We start from the raw sequence: 14,359 nt of genomic DNA, 5'->3' as shown, positions 1-14,359 counted from the left end.
ATTGCTTTTTTCAACACTGTGCTAATTAATTGAAAATGCTGTTTTGCATGTTTCTTGTAGTTTATCCTGAGTGTCAGACTAGATTATAGGATCTCATATATGTTGTCGATATATAAAAAGGAGTTCGGGGAGAACAATGACAATGCTGAGACATCTGCCAATGGCTCTCCAGATACCTTACTACCCTCAGGTAGGTTTTCTGTGACAGTATTTATTGTTTTCGTAAGAACTTAAAGGCAACTTTCATATTTTAAAACATCATGGTATTTCTATTAAAGGAAATGTAGACATGGTCTCCACTAATAACATGAAAGGATCAAGACAGAACATTAAATAACTTGCCTAAATGGTGGGGAGCATATTTGGTGTTAATTGACACTAAATCCCATGAATGCTTGTCCTTTGTAACTCTTACAACTCCATGAGGGAGAGGTATTATTTCTTGTGCCATGGTACTGATCTGCAAACCCAGGGTAGAGGGGGTAAATTACTTGCTAAAGGTCCTGAAAGTTGTGGAAGAAGGACCCCCAGCCCTTACCCCCACCATGTCTCTTCAGTGCTAACCTGTATCTTAAGCATTGTGTTTTTTTGATGAAAATCTAAGAGACATTTTTCTGCCTGGATCAGGAGCACAGTGTAACAGGGCTTTCAGAAGAAAAGGTGTTTTGTGAGGAAGCCATCACCTGACTCAACAATAAAGATTGGCATTCCTCAAAGTTCTGAGAGTGTTTGTTAGTTTGACTTTGTGTGGTTTTAACTTTGCACAGTTATAAACTGGAGTTATATTTCAGTTTTCACATTTTTAAAAAGTGAAAGAATGAAGCCACTCTGTTTCTGAGAGTTGGCGCATAACAATGAAACACCAAAATGGTTTAAAAAAGTTTGTGACTATACAAAGGACTTAATGATACCTAAAAAATTAAATTAGCATTTTCCCACATAGGTCAGGCTGGTCATGGCAGGCTAGAAGCTACGTCTTATGAAGTAGTTAGCTAGTGAACAGAATTCTTTTTCTGAGGATAGGATTTGCACACAGATATGGAACTTTCTTCAAACTATAACCACTGTGACAACGTTAGGGACTTCCTCCTCTTTGTCTGTCAATCAGCTTGACAGAAATGATGCAGCGATTGCAAGTGTGCAGATAAAATGGATACTAGGCCGATGTCCTGCTGTCTGTGTCTGACATCAGCAGATTCCCAAGGCAGCAGGGCCCTGCGGTTGGAGATGGGCTTGCCTGGGAGAAGTCACTTCTGGCACCTTTGCAGCACCGCTCTTTTTCGGCTTCTCAGAAGTGTAGAACCCCAAAGGGCTGTTTCCAGGAACGTGAAGGCAGAACCAGAAAGTCCTGCTGGCGGTTGCATTGACAGAAGCATAACAATTATTGGCTCCCAGAAGCCAGGCTTCGGGAAACATGAGCTCTAAGTGTCAGTAAAGCACCAGAGGGAAGGTCTAGGGGCACCCAGAAAACCTTTTGTCTCTGATTGGCCTGACTGCTTTCCTCATGTGAATCTGTAAGCGATGCCTTACAGATTGGAATGGAAACTTAGTATGGAAGAACTGCTTTTCCATATGTTACTCTCTTTTCTTTTTATGCTTTGGAGGTGAGTAAATGAACTGTGTAGTTATCACTTAAACATGTTACCTTAATAAAAGTGTCTTCAAAATGTTAGTCTTGGGGAACACTAGGAACTCCTTACTAGGAACCATGATTGGTTTGCCAAGAGAAAAAACACCCGTCCACAAGAAAAAAGATGGAATTTTAGAAGTTAGTAAGCTTAGGTAAAAACATCATGTTGTTTGGAAATGTACAATAATAAGACTCATATGTACATTTTGAGTCTTTGAAAGATTATCCTTCCATGTCATTACCTATTTAAATTATATGTATGTATATATGTATGTTCATATGTATTTGTATATTCATATGTGTAGGTATATGTGAACTCTGTGTGTGTGTGTGTATGATAATGATCATATAGATAAGAGGCACCTTTGTAAATGGTGTTTTCTGATCTTCAAATGTATTTTTGACTAGCCAGGCACAGTGACACACACCTATAATCTCAGCTACTTAGGAGCTTGAGGCAGGAAGATTGCAAGTTTGAGACCAGCCTTGGCAACTTGATGAGACTTTATCTGAAGGGAAAAAAAAGGGCTGGGGATGTAGGTCAATGGTGGAGTGCCCCTGGTTCAATCTGTAGTACCGCATAACAAACAAATATACATATCTTTGACTACAGTAACACATTAGTTTAAAACATAGCTTGCATTAACAAAAATGGAAACTTAGTATGCATGAGGCCCTGGATTCAATACCCAACACTAAAATAAATAAGTAAATGGAAACTTCAGTTAAAACATTAATGTCTCCGCAAGGCTATATTTTAATTTTTAAACTATTAGTTGATCTTTGGTGGCCTAAATAAAGGAAGGCAAAAATAAGTTCAGGTAAATTAGTATTACTATGAATATGGTGGCTCCTGATTGGGATAAGATAAAGATTTTACCATCTATCTTTGCAGCTATTGTTCCTGATATAGATGAAATTGCAGCTCAGGCAGAAACTATGTTTGCTGGAAGGTATAGTAACACTCAAGTGTCTTTATTTTACTTGTGAGTAAGATTTTACCTGGAATTTTATCAATAACATTTTGTTGTTCACCTCCCTATACGTATTTATTTTTAGATCTTCTGTTGTTGTTAACATAAATTTCTGCCAGAAATGAAGCAGCTAATATACTCTAGAGGAGAAAGCATAGTTCTCCTTTAAGTCAAGTAAAAAAAAAAAAAAAAAGAAAAGAAAAAAGAGATGAGATCAGTGTATTGAACTTTTCCCTGAAGTCTTTGCTTTTCTTTCCTTAAATAATGACAGCACAAGAATGCCCTTTAGCTCCCCTGATGTAAATATCACTGCGTGTTGTAAAACATTATTTCCCTGAATCTCATGTATTCCAGGCAAGAAAGTAACTTCTTTTAATGTTATCATTAACTTGATATGTTAACAATAAAACTATTTTCTGCTAATTGGAAATATCCATAATTAAAGAAAACAGTATGCGTTTGGCCTGACTACCCTCCTTTGTTTTGGGCACTCTTCCCTTTATTGTTTTGAAGAGTTTCTTTTTTCAGAAATGAAATTAATAGCAACCAAAACAAAAAGTAAAAGAAGCTAAAATTATTGAGATTCTAACATTCATTTTTATTACAGAGTTGACATAAACCAAAACAAAAAGTAAAAGAAGCTAAAATTTTTGAGATTCTAACATTCATTTTTATCACAGAGTTGACATAAGAACCTAAAAAAAAAGTCTTCACTAAGCTTTTTGTTGCTTTTGTTGTTGTTAGAAACAAAAACAAAAATTAAGGGTAGAGAGATTTTTATCTCTAGTGAACATTTGATTTAGATTTGTTTTCATGTCACAGTTATCAGCTTTTGCTTGTTTTTCTATTGAAATGTTTTCTTATTCATAATTCTTGGGAAGAAAGACTTAACCAGTGTGTGATTTCACCTTAAAAATCCAGTCATGTGATGCTCATGGTGTTTTGGTCAAAGACAGCCACATACACAGTAGTGGTTTTATAAAATTGTAATGGAGCTGGAAGATTCCTGTGGCCCAGTCACACTGCAGCCATCGTGTTGGTGGAGGATAGTGCAGTGCTCATGTGTTTGTGGTGATGCTGTCTAGAACCTCCTGTGCTGCTAATTGTATTGAAATATGCGACATATGATTTTGTACCTGACATGTAAATACCTGATAATGATAGTAAATGCTATGTTGCTGGTTTATACATTTGCTATATGATACTTTTTATTATGATTTTAGAATGTATTCCTATTCACTAAAAATGGTTTCTATATGCTCTGTTATACCAGCAGCACCCTCATTATCTTGTCTCTTGTTTGTATCATTTTTTTCTCTTGTGCTTAATTTAATCTTCTTTTGGGGGAGGAGTACCAGTGATTAAACTCGACCACTTAGCCACATCTCCAGCCCTATTTTGTATTTTTTTAGAGACAAGGTCTCACTGAGTTGCTTAGCACATCGGCTAAATTGCTGAGGCTGACTTGGAACTCATGATCCTCCTGCCTCAGCCTCCCAAGCTGCTGGGATTACAGACATATACCACTGTACCTGGTTTAATTTAATCTTGTGTGTTTTTTGTTTATCATGGCTGTAAAAGCAATAGAACCCCCCCCCCCCCACACACACACACTTCATATTATAGGTGCATAGTAGGCACAAGTATACTCTATAATGTTCACATGGTGATGGAATCACCTAATGATACATTTCTCAGAGTGTAGCCCCATTATTAAATAGCACATGACTGTAGATCGGCCTTTTACTCCACTAGAGTCTTATTCAGAGCCCCATTATACCAAACACAGAGCTGCTCTTGTGATGGTCTTGTACATGTGGCCTTCCCTTCTCTAGCCCCTCCCCACCTGTCATGTAGGGATCTCTTAGGCTCTGGGGAAAAATCAATCATTGGTAGATATTCTCCATAAATACTCTGAATGTGTTCAGATGCCTGTCTTTCCTCTATGCCTAGGTGGCCAGCTCATCCTGGTTTTGCCTAGGAACCTCCTCAGTCTTGGACAAACTAGGATGGCTAGTAACCCCTACTTTTAAGGACAAATACAGGGTTTTCTTTGTAATTGTTTTCTCATCAATTATATGAGGGGATCTTCCCATTTGCTTCCTAATTTGGGAAAACAAGTCATTTAACTCTGAAAACATAGATACAAGTTTAATCACTTTAATATAAGATGTTATGTAAATATGTTATTTTAATATTGTTTTTGTTTTTATAGAAAGGAAAAAAATCCAGTGCAACTTGACGATGAAGGAGGCAGGACATTTTTACGGGTCCTCATTCATCTGATCATGCACGACTATGCTCCTTTGCTGTCAGGAGCCCTGCAGCTACTCTTCAAGCACTTCAGCCAGAGAGCGGAAGTTTTACAGGCATTTAAACAGGTGAGCTTGTTGACAGAAATGTATCTCCGTGGTAGGGCAATTGCCAGGTATATACCATACGTTGAGTTCCTGAATTCAATCCTGGCACCTTAAAACAAAAAGGAATAAAAGAAATAAACAGGTAAGATTGAGGGGTCCACAGCTGAAACTTTGAAAATGTCACCCACCCTGATTTCATGGTTGTAGAATTAACGAGACTGCGTGGCTTTTGCTGGAGATGCTTTATATTTTTAAAGATACAGATGGTCTTGTCTACGTCAAGAGTTCCTCACAAGAGATTTTCAGATAATGTCTTTAATATGAGTGACAGGCACTAAGGTTTAAGAAGGCACTGGAAGATAATACGTTAGGAATTTTGTTGCCTTTGTTATTATTTTGACCCCAAATTTTACTGATATATTGGGAAGGACAAGTAGTAGCTCTGAAATAAATACTGTGACTCTGAAAAAAAAAAAAAGAAAAGGAATTGTTATGGAATTAATCTTTCTCTTTGATCTTTGAATAAGACATCAGTTTTGAGATTATTAGTCATACCTAAAGGTTTATGTATATGTCACTAATATTTATTTTATTTAATAGGGCATTGATCTTTATTAGGAAGTTTTCTCAGAATGTGCTAAAGAATATGAAATTGACTAAAAGGTAGTCATATAAAATTATATGTATGTAAATACATATAATTTTGCATATATGTGTATGTCATAATCCTTAGAAATTATAATAAAATAAAAAATTAGATTATTAAGCTTAGATTAGATCTCTATATATTTTTCTGCCACTTTTAAAAAATGTTTCTACCTATTTTTAAATAGTCTCAGAAAAATTGATCTCAACAGTGAAATTATGTTAATTCTTTTTATGTTAAATTACTTTTCACCAACTTTGCAAAGTTTAGCTAAGGCACATTTTTGTAAAAAATAAAATAAAATTTTTTATAACATGTCAATATATTGGTTATATCCAGGTAAGTTTTCATGGTCAATATACATCTAAAATATTCACAAATGTTCTAGAAATATCAAACTCTACATAAGATAATTTTAAGACCCAGAGTTTAGGCATAAAAGATATAGGAATAAAGAGAGTTGTAAAAATGTTCTAAAGTTTAACATTCTGATGTTTTCAGGTGCAACTGCTGGTATCCAATCAAGATGTAGATAACTACAAGCAAATCAAGGCAGATCTGGACCAACTTCGACTGACTGTAGAAAAATCTGAGTTATGGGTGGAGAAGAGCGGCAGCTATGAGAATGGAGAGATAGGTGAAAGTCAAGTCAAAGGTGGCGAAGAACCAAATGAGGTTGGTTTCCAAGTTCTACTTTGAACTAATCCAAGCAGTATCTTTTAAGTCAGATATGTATGTAGCCACATGCTTTATAATCAAAATTGTTTGTAAGACAACTTTTGTCTGAGCTTCAGAATATAAAATTTCCCCTATGTCAACGAACTCCACACACCTGCCCTTTGATTCTTGTCAATTGCTACTACCTATGACCTCATCTGTGTAATTTTTTTCTCTGTCTCATTTTCACTATATCATATAATTCAAGAATCATGACAATAACAGGCCTATGGAGAGGGGAATTTTTGTTGTCACTATTCAAAGTGCCTGCTTTTCACCAACCTACAAATCATTTCTTTCATTCTGTCCTTATATAATATATAAAAATATCTAAATAGAAGGACGATATGCTTTATTGTCAACACAAAAATACCAAGAATTTATGCTTGAGCTAAAGAGTGAACTAAGGTGTTGATCTTGAGTCTTCTGTTTTAGTCTTTAGTGGGTTTAATGAGTTGTTCTTTTCCCATTTTACTAATACATAGGACAATATATTCTTTTTGCACAGTGTTAGTGGTAATGCTTAAATAACAGCAGACCATCACAATTGATAATCCATAAAGTTTCTTAAGTGCCTGTCAAATGTTTTATTTCGTTGCTTTTTAATCTGCAGGAATATAAGCTATTTAGATAGGCTTAACTGCCTCAGGTTTGGTGTTGTTTGAGAACTCAAGTCATTTTGGGGTGAAGAGTGATAATAGAACAGGTGATAATTCGAATAATCAAAATGCTGACTAGTTTCAAAGGGGGGTTGGATTGATAGGCTACTACTTCTTACTTGTCTCAGGTAATTGTCGCTTATCAATAAGAAATTTTTTTACTTCATCTTTCAGAAACTTTTCTTGTGATTTTTGTAATGTGTTCATAGAATGCAGAATTTCTACTCCATGAATATTTATTTTATGACCAATTTGGGATGGTGGGAGAATAAAGTTCTCCCATAATGTATTTAAGACATAAGAGAAGACTTAACATTTATTTAGTACTTGCTACATTCCACATTTTAGAATAAATATTTTTATCTATGGAATCTCTTTTTAAATGTTTCAGCAAACTTTGGAGTCAGTTATAAGTATTACATTCCTAACGCTAAATGCACTGAAGCTCAGAGGAACCAAGAACCTCCTTAATGTCAGTCAACTCTGTGACTTAACTGAAATTTGAACCCAGCTTTTTTGATAACAAGATCCAGGTTCATTAGTGTGAAATTTCATTTTCTGAAATTTCATTTAATGATACTTGTGAATATATTATGCTTTCAAAAGTTATAATATCTTTTGCTTTTGAAAAATACATATTTTACATGTATTCTAGGGAATAGGAATACATGCATTCCTTCCTTTTTCAAAAAATTCCATTCTTAAAAAAAATGAACCTTAGGAAAACACATTTTATTTTTTGTAGGACTTTGAAAACAACAACAACAACAATAATAAAACAAATCCTAAGATGAGAAGAATCTCTTCTACATTAACATGGAAGATGTTAATCACTACTTGTAGTTTCCACACACTGAGGGAAGATGGTAGAAAGAGCCTCTATCATAGTGTGTATGCATGGTCTCCTCTTAAAAGTTTCACAAACATTTTGTATTTATGTAAAGAAAGAAGAGAAACAAGTGGTTTGATTGAGGAAATCCTAAAGATAAAGCATTACATTATATAAGTAGTAGGGTGACATTAGTTACCAACAAGTTATATAACCCATTTTCTGGGGGTGTCAGATGAATAGGAGTCAGTGAAATTGGTATTTACTTATTTGTTGACTTCAGGATTTATCAGTTCAGGAAAAGGTAACAATTTTAGGTACTTTAAGGAGGAAGTGATTTAATACCAGGACTTAAATACTGGAGGAGTACAGTTTGGAGGTTGCCCTGGCATTAGAGATTGCAAGGGTCAGAGGTAAAGAAGCTGCTTTGGCTATTGCCTTTGTTGCTGCAATCACCACCACTGACTCACATTTTGAAAGCATGTGGAAAGATAATACAACATGGTGTTCACGGGAAACACCCGTGTCTACTGGAATTTTCTCATAGTCCCAAGGAGATAACCTTTACTTTTCCTTCTGCCGTTCAAGTTCCACCTGAGTTTATCTCATTGGCAGAAGGTAGAATGTAGAATTCTAGCTGCAGGGGATTTGGGATACTAGTCTTTGGTTCAGGGGACCTCACAGGCTGGGAATGAATAGTGAGTGTCAGTTAATAATATGCAGCATAGAGATGATTTGCTTAGGTGATTGATACCAGGAGATTTGGAATGAGGCAGTCCAGAATTTGCCTCTTAGTATATGTGTGACTTTGAGCAATTTGTTTTCATTATCTAAGTTGCATTTTTATCCTCTATAAAATGGACATAATAGGAGGGGAGGGGAGGGGAGGGGAGGGGAGAGGTGGGGAGGGGGGAGGGGGGAGGATGGGAAAGGCAGCGGAGCACAACAGACACTAGTATGGCAATATGTAAATCAATGGATGTGTAACTGATGTGATTCTGCAATCTGTGTATGGGGTGAAGGTGGGAGTTCATAACCCACTTGAATCAAAGTGTGGAATATGATATGTCAAGAAATTTGTAATGTTTTGAACAACCCACAATAAAAAATTTAAAAAAAAATGGACATAATAATGATACTTAGCTTGAAATGCTATAGATTGAGGGACATCTTATATTTAATCTAAACTACTCCTACAGTCCATTGGTTTAGAGGTAAACATGTGGCCATATTTTGGCCAAAAAGCTATGAGGTAGAATCTATTGAGGAATACCTGAGAAAGATTCCCTTGTTCCTAAACAGGAGACCCAGAAATAGTTCCTCACAGTGGTATGCACAGATGTGACGTCTAGGCAGTAGCTCCCACAACGCCACCAGGAGAAAGATCAGCCTCAGAATTAAGCCCAGCAACCCAGGGTGACAAACTGAGGCAAGGAATTGGAGCCTTACTTCTTGACTTGTTGGTAACTAATGTTACCCTACTATTTATATTTTCATGTTGTTTATACTTCTCCACTGAAGCAGCATTAACTGACACACCACATGCACAGGGCTTGCTCACTTGATGCCCATGCTGAGTTACATAGGGGAACAATGGATGCAGAAAAACAAAAACAAAAAACGAACAAAAACTGGAATCTGCTAGTAAGTAAGAGTAAGAAAGGATGTTGGGTAGCAACCAACAGTGTCTACCAAAGTCAGCATTCAGTTAGTGTTTATAATAATTATTATTTGTTTTTATGGGAAAAACATTGTGCTATTAACTATGGTGAATATAGAATTATAAAACCTTAGAGTTAAAGGATACTTGGAGGGGTAATCAAATCCAATACCTTATAGGGTATGTGATACATTTCTTAAACTACAAACTTCTGTGATTGAAATTAATGTATAGCTTAAGAAATAGAATATTACCGGTAAGAAGTCTCCCCTCCTCCTTCTCTTCCTCCTTCTCTTCCTCACCCATCTTCTTCCTCCCTTCTTCTTTATTGACTTTAATTGGATATAATTTACATATCTATCTCGATTATGTTTTTTCTTTAATATGTTCACTTGAATTATGTAAATCTTAAATAGACCTTCTACCATAGTAACTTTGCATCAGAGAATAAAAGTATCCAATTTTTTTTTTATATTGCCAGACTGTTTACTAATACTTTGTGTAGGGTTTTACATCTACATTGTCAGTGACACTGACTTGCAGTTTTCCTTTCTTGTCTTGTTCATACAAGTGTTGGTATCAAGGTTAGACTAGTTCTATAAAATGAGCTGAAGCATATTCTTTTTCTTTGTGTAAGACTGGAATTATCATTTAACATTAATGTTAAAACTTGTGTGTAAAAGTTGCTGGGCCACATGTTTATTTTGTGGTAAGATTTTAATTACTGATTCATTTTTTAAGATTAATTAATTTATTCTAATTAGGTGTATATAAAAGCAGAATGCATTTTGATTCATTGTACACAACTTTTCATTTTTCTGGTCGTACACGATATAGCATCGCACCACATGTGCCGTCATACATATACCTAAGGTGATGATGTCCATCTCATTCCACCATCTTTCCTGCCCCCATACCCCCTCCCCACCCTTTCCTCCCCTTTGACCAATCAAAGTTCCTCTATTCCCCTCCCCCCATTACGGATCAGCATCCACTTATTAGAGAGAACATTCGGCCTTTGGTTTTTTGGGATTGGCTTGATTCATTTTTAAAAATGGTTGTTCAATTAACTCAAACTCTTCTATTAAGACTCAATTTGGAAGTTTGGATTGGGGAGAGGAAGATGGCGGCGAGGGGAGTGCATTGCCCCCGTGTGCTTCTTCACTGTGTGGGAGTATGACAAGTCAGGACGGCTAAAGGATATCTTGTTAGGAATTTTCAGCAATAGTGGGGTGCTCCGGAACCTGGAGGAAGGATTTCCATCGCACGAGGATCGGCTACTGGGACTCAAACGCGAGAGGTTGGTCGCACGGAGGGTAACACTGCTTATTCAGCAAATCGCCCCGTGGCTAGAGTCTGCAGCGAGCGCTGGGATAGAGACGCAGGGTTACAGCACTGCAGTTTCTGCCAGCCGTGCAAGCACCGTACTCAGGGCTGAATTCTGGGTTCGAGACGGGGGAAGGAAGCGGTCCATCTCGGTTCTCCACACCGGTCAGACCACAGAGGAGGCCAGCAGCCACCATGTTGGTAAACTGATGTCACCATCCCTGTTTTCGACTGACCGCAGCTCATTCAGCCATAGAACAGGTAATTTCAGGCTGCAATTTGCCTGCGGCTTGCAGACAGATTGCTAGGGTTCAGCTCCTGGGTGCTTCTTAGAATCTGATCTTATCGGAGCGAACACCGAGCGCGGGGCGGCCGAGTTCCGGCTCCCGGAACCGTCCCGGAACCGCCCTGGCCCAGGGCTGCGGAGCCTGCGGAGGCTGCTTCTTGGACCCTGCTACTATCAGAGCATACACCAAGCACTAAGCAGCCGAATTCCGGCTCCCGGAACTGAGCCCGCGGGGACTGCTTCTTGGAGCTTACACTTATAGGAGCTTACACCGAGCACGGAGCGGAGCGGCCGAGTTCCGGCTCCCGGAACTTCCCTGGACTGGGGCTAGGAGCCCGCGGAAACTGCGTCTCGGTCCGGGTCCTGCTGAGGGCCGGTCAGGACTCACCCGTTGCTTTGGTTGCCCGGCAAGGGGAACGAAATGCTGCCATTCGCATAGGATACCAACATGGCAGAGATCTGATGTCAGCAGAAAGCGGCGGAGGAGAGAACTTCATCAATACCAGCGGTGACAAAAGCAGTTGGTCTCCTGGTAGGGGGGGTGAGGCACAGTCACCCGAGTCTCCTCAATTTGTTGTCGAGCCAGAGGGGAGGAGCCAGGCCGCCGCCAGCGCCCGGAGCAGGCCCAGCGGTTCGCCAGCGTGGTGACCGTGTGACCCCAATTGGAGAGGGGGCGGAGTGGAGCCGCCACCCGCACCCGCAAGGTGAGCAGACCCGCGACCCAGTGGTACATGGACGTGGTAGGAGGGGCAGGGCAGAGCCGCCCTTCGCGCTTGCAAGGTAAACAGACCTGTGACAGCCTGGCGGGTCAGGCCCAGTGGCCTGCCAGTGTGGTACACACGTCACCCCAACTGGAGTAGGGGCAGAGCAGATCCTTCTCCCACACCCGGATCAGGCCCTGCCGGTGTGGTGGTCACGTGACCCCAATTGGAGTGGGGGTGGAGCGGAACCGCCACCCGTGCCCGCAGGGTGAGCAGACCAATGATCAACCTGCAGATCAGGCCCAGGGGTCCGCAGGCGTGGTAGGAGGGGCAGGGCAGATCCGCTGCCCGCGCCTCCAAGGTAGGCAGACCTACAACAGACCAGCAGATCAGGCCCAGGAGCCTGCCGGCGTGGTACAAACACCACCCTAATTGGAGTAGTGACAGAGCAGAGTCGCCGCCCGTGCCAGGAACAGGCCCAGCGTCCTGCAGGCGGGGTAGTCACGACACCCCAATTGGAGTAGGGGCAGAGCAGAGCCTCCACCCGTGCCCGAAAGGTGGGCAGATCTGCGACCGACCAGCGGGACAGGCCCAGTGGCCTGCCGGCGTGGTACACTCGTCACCCCAATTGGAGTAGGGGCAGAACAGAGCCGCCGCCAGCTCCCAGAACAGGCCCAGTGACCTACTGGCGTGGTAGCCACGACACCCCAATTGGAATAAGGAGAGAGCAGAGCCGCCGCCCGCACCTGTAGGAAAGATACGCAAGCAGTATGAAAAGACAAGGAAAGAAAGGACCACAAGCAATGCAGGTCAACGCAACTTTAGAAGAGGTAACAGCTGCAGCAGATGGAATGTCAGATAAAGAATTCAGGATATACATGCTTCAGATGATCTGGAGTATCAAGGAAGACATTAAACAGCAAAATCAGACAATGAAAGATCACTTCGACAACGAATTACGCAAACAAATCCAGGAAGCAAAGGATCAACTATACAGGGAGATAGAGGTTATAAAAAGCAAGCAATCAGAAATCCTAGAAATGCAGGAAGCAATAAACCAACTTAAAAACTCAATGGAGAATACTACCAGCAGAGTAGAACACTTAGAAGATAGAACATCAGACAATGAAGACAAAGTATTTCAACTGGAAAAGAACATAGACAGCTCAGCAAGACTGTTAAGAAACCATAAGCAGAACATCCAAGAAATATGGGATAACATTAAGAGACCAAACTTAAGAGTCATTGGGATACAGGAAGGTACAGAGCTCCAAACCAAAGGAATGAGCAGTCTATTCAATGAAATAATACTTGAAGAATGAGACAGAATCCCAAATTCTAGAAGCCTACAGGACGCCGAATGTGCACAATCATAAGAGATCCACACCTAGACACATTATAATGAAGATGCCCAACATAGAGAATAAGGAGAGAATTTTAAAAGCTACAAGAGAAAGGAAGCAGATTAAATTTAGGGGTAAGCCAATCAGGATAACTGCTGATCTTTCAACACAGACTCTGAAAGCTAGAAGATCCTGGAATAACATATTTCAAACACTGAAAGAAAATGGGTTCCAACCAAGAATTGTGTATCCAGTGAAATTAAGCTTCAGGATGGAAGATGAAATTAAAACCTTCCACGATAAACAAAAGTTTAAAGAATTCGCAGCTAGAAAACCATCTCTTCAAAACATCCTCGCCAAAGCATTACAGGAAGAGGAAATGGAAAATAACAATGAAAACCAACAGTGGGAGGTAGGACAGTAAAGGGGGGGGAAAATAATCAAAGAGGAAAACAAACCATGTTCAGTAACAGAAATAAACAAATATGGCTGGAAGAACAACCCATATCTCAATAATAACCCTAAATGTTAATGGCTTAAACTCACCAATTTAAGAGACACAGGCTAGTAGAATGGATCACAAAACAAGACCCAACAATATGCTGCCTACAGGAAACGCATTTGATAGGAAAAGACATACATAGGCTGAAGGTGAAAGGTTGGGAAAAATCATATCACTCATATGGACTTCGGAAACAAGCAGGCGTGTCCATACTCATATCAAATAAAATAGATTTCAAGCCAAAGTTAATCAAAAGGGATAAAGAGGGACACTACATACTGCTTAAGGGAACCATACACCAACAAGACATAACAATCATAAATATTTATGCCCCAAACAATGGTGCAGCTATGTTCATCAAACAAACTCTTCTCAAGTTCAAGAGTCTAATAGACCACAATACCATAATCATGGGAGACTTCAACACACCTCTCTCGCCACTGGACAGATCTTCCAAACAAAAGTTGAATAAGGAAACTATAGAACTCAATAACACTATTAATAACCTAGACCTAATTGACATATATAGAGTATACCACCCAACATCAAGCAGTTACACTTTTTTCTCAGCAGCACATGGATCCTTCTCAAAAATAGATCATATATTATGTCACAGGGCAACTCTTAGACAATATAAAGGAGTAGAAATAATACCATGCATCCTATCTGATCATAATGGAATGGAACTGAAAATCAACGATAAAAGAAGGAAGGAAAAAGCATACA

The 14,359-nt window shown here is 39.5% G+C and overlaps 1 protein-coding gene across 4 annotated transcripts in view; it reads left to right on the top strand.

Moving 5' to 3' along the window:
* Positions 1-14,359, top strand: part of Itpr2 (inositol 1,4,5-trisphosphate receptor type 2) — a 518,501-nt gene that overhangs the window by 197,902 nt on the left and 306,240 nt on the right. For all 4 annotated transcript variants that reach the window (XM_058576367.1, XM_058576366.1, XM_046435433.2 and 1 more), the window contains 4 exons: positions 61-190; positions 2,526-2,583; positions 4,820-4,985; positions 6,112-6,285. In XM_058576367.1, coding sequence (XP_058432350.1) covers positions 61-190; positions 2,526-2,583; positions 4,820-4,985; positions 6,112-6,285 — 528 coding nt within the window. The remainder of the gene's footprint in view (positions 1-60; positions 191-2,525; positions 2,584-4,819; positions 4,986-6,111; positions 6,286-14,359) is intronic.

Source organism: Marmota monax, unplaced genomic scaffold, assembly GCF_021218885.2.
Source record: "Marmota monax isolate L192 unplaced genomic scaffold, Marmota_monax_Labrador192_F-V1.1 WCK01_AAM20220418_F8-fsc00012, whole genome shotgun sequence".
Classification (NCBI taxonomy): Eukaryota; Metazoa; Chordata; class Mammalia; order Rodentia; family Sciuridae; genus Marmota; species Marmota monax.
Note: the sequence above shows the minus strand (reverse complement) of the source record. Positions and strands in the feature narration are given on the sequence as shown.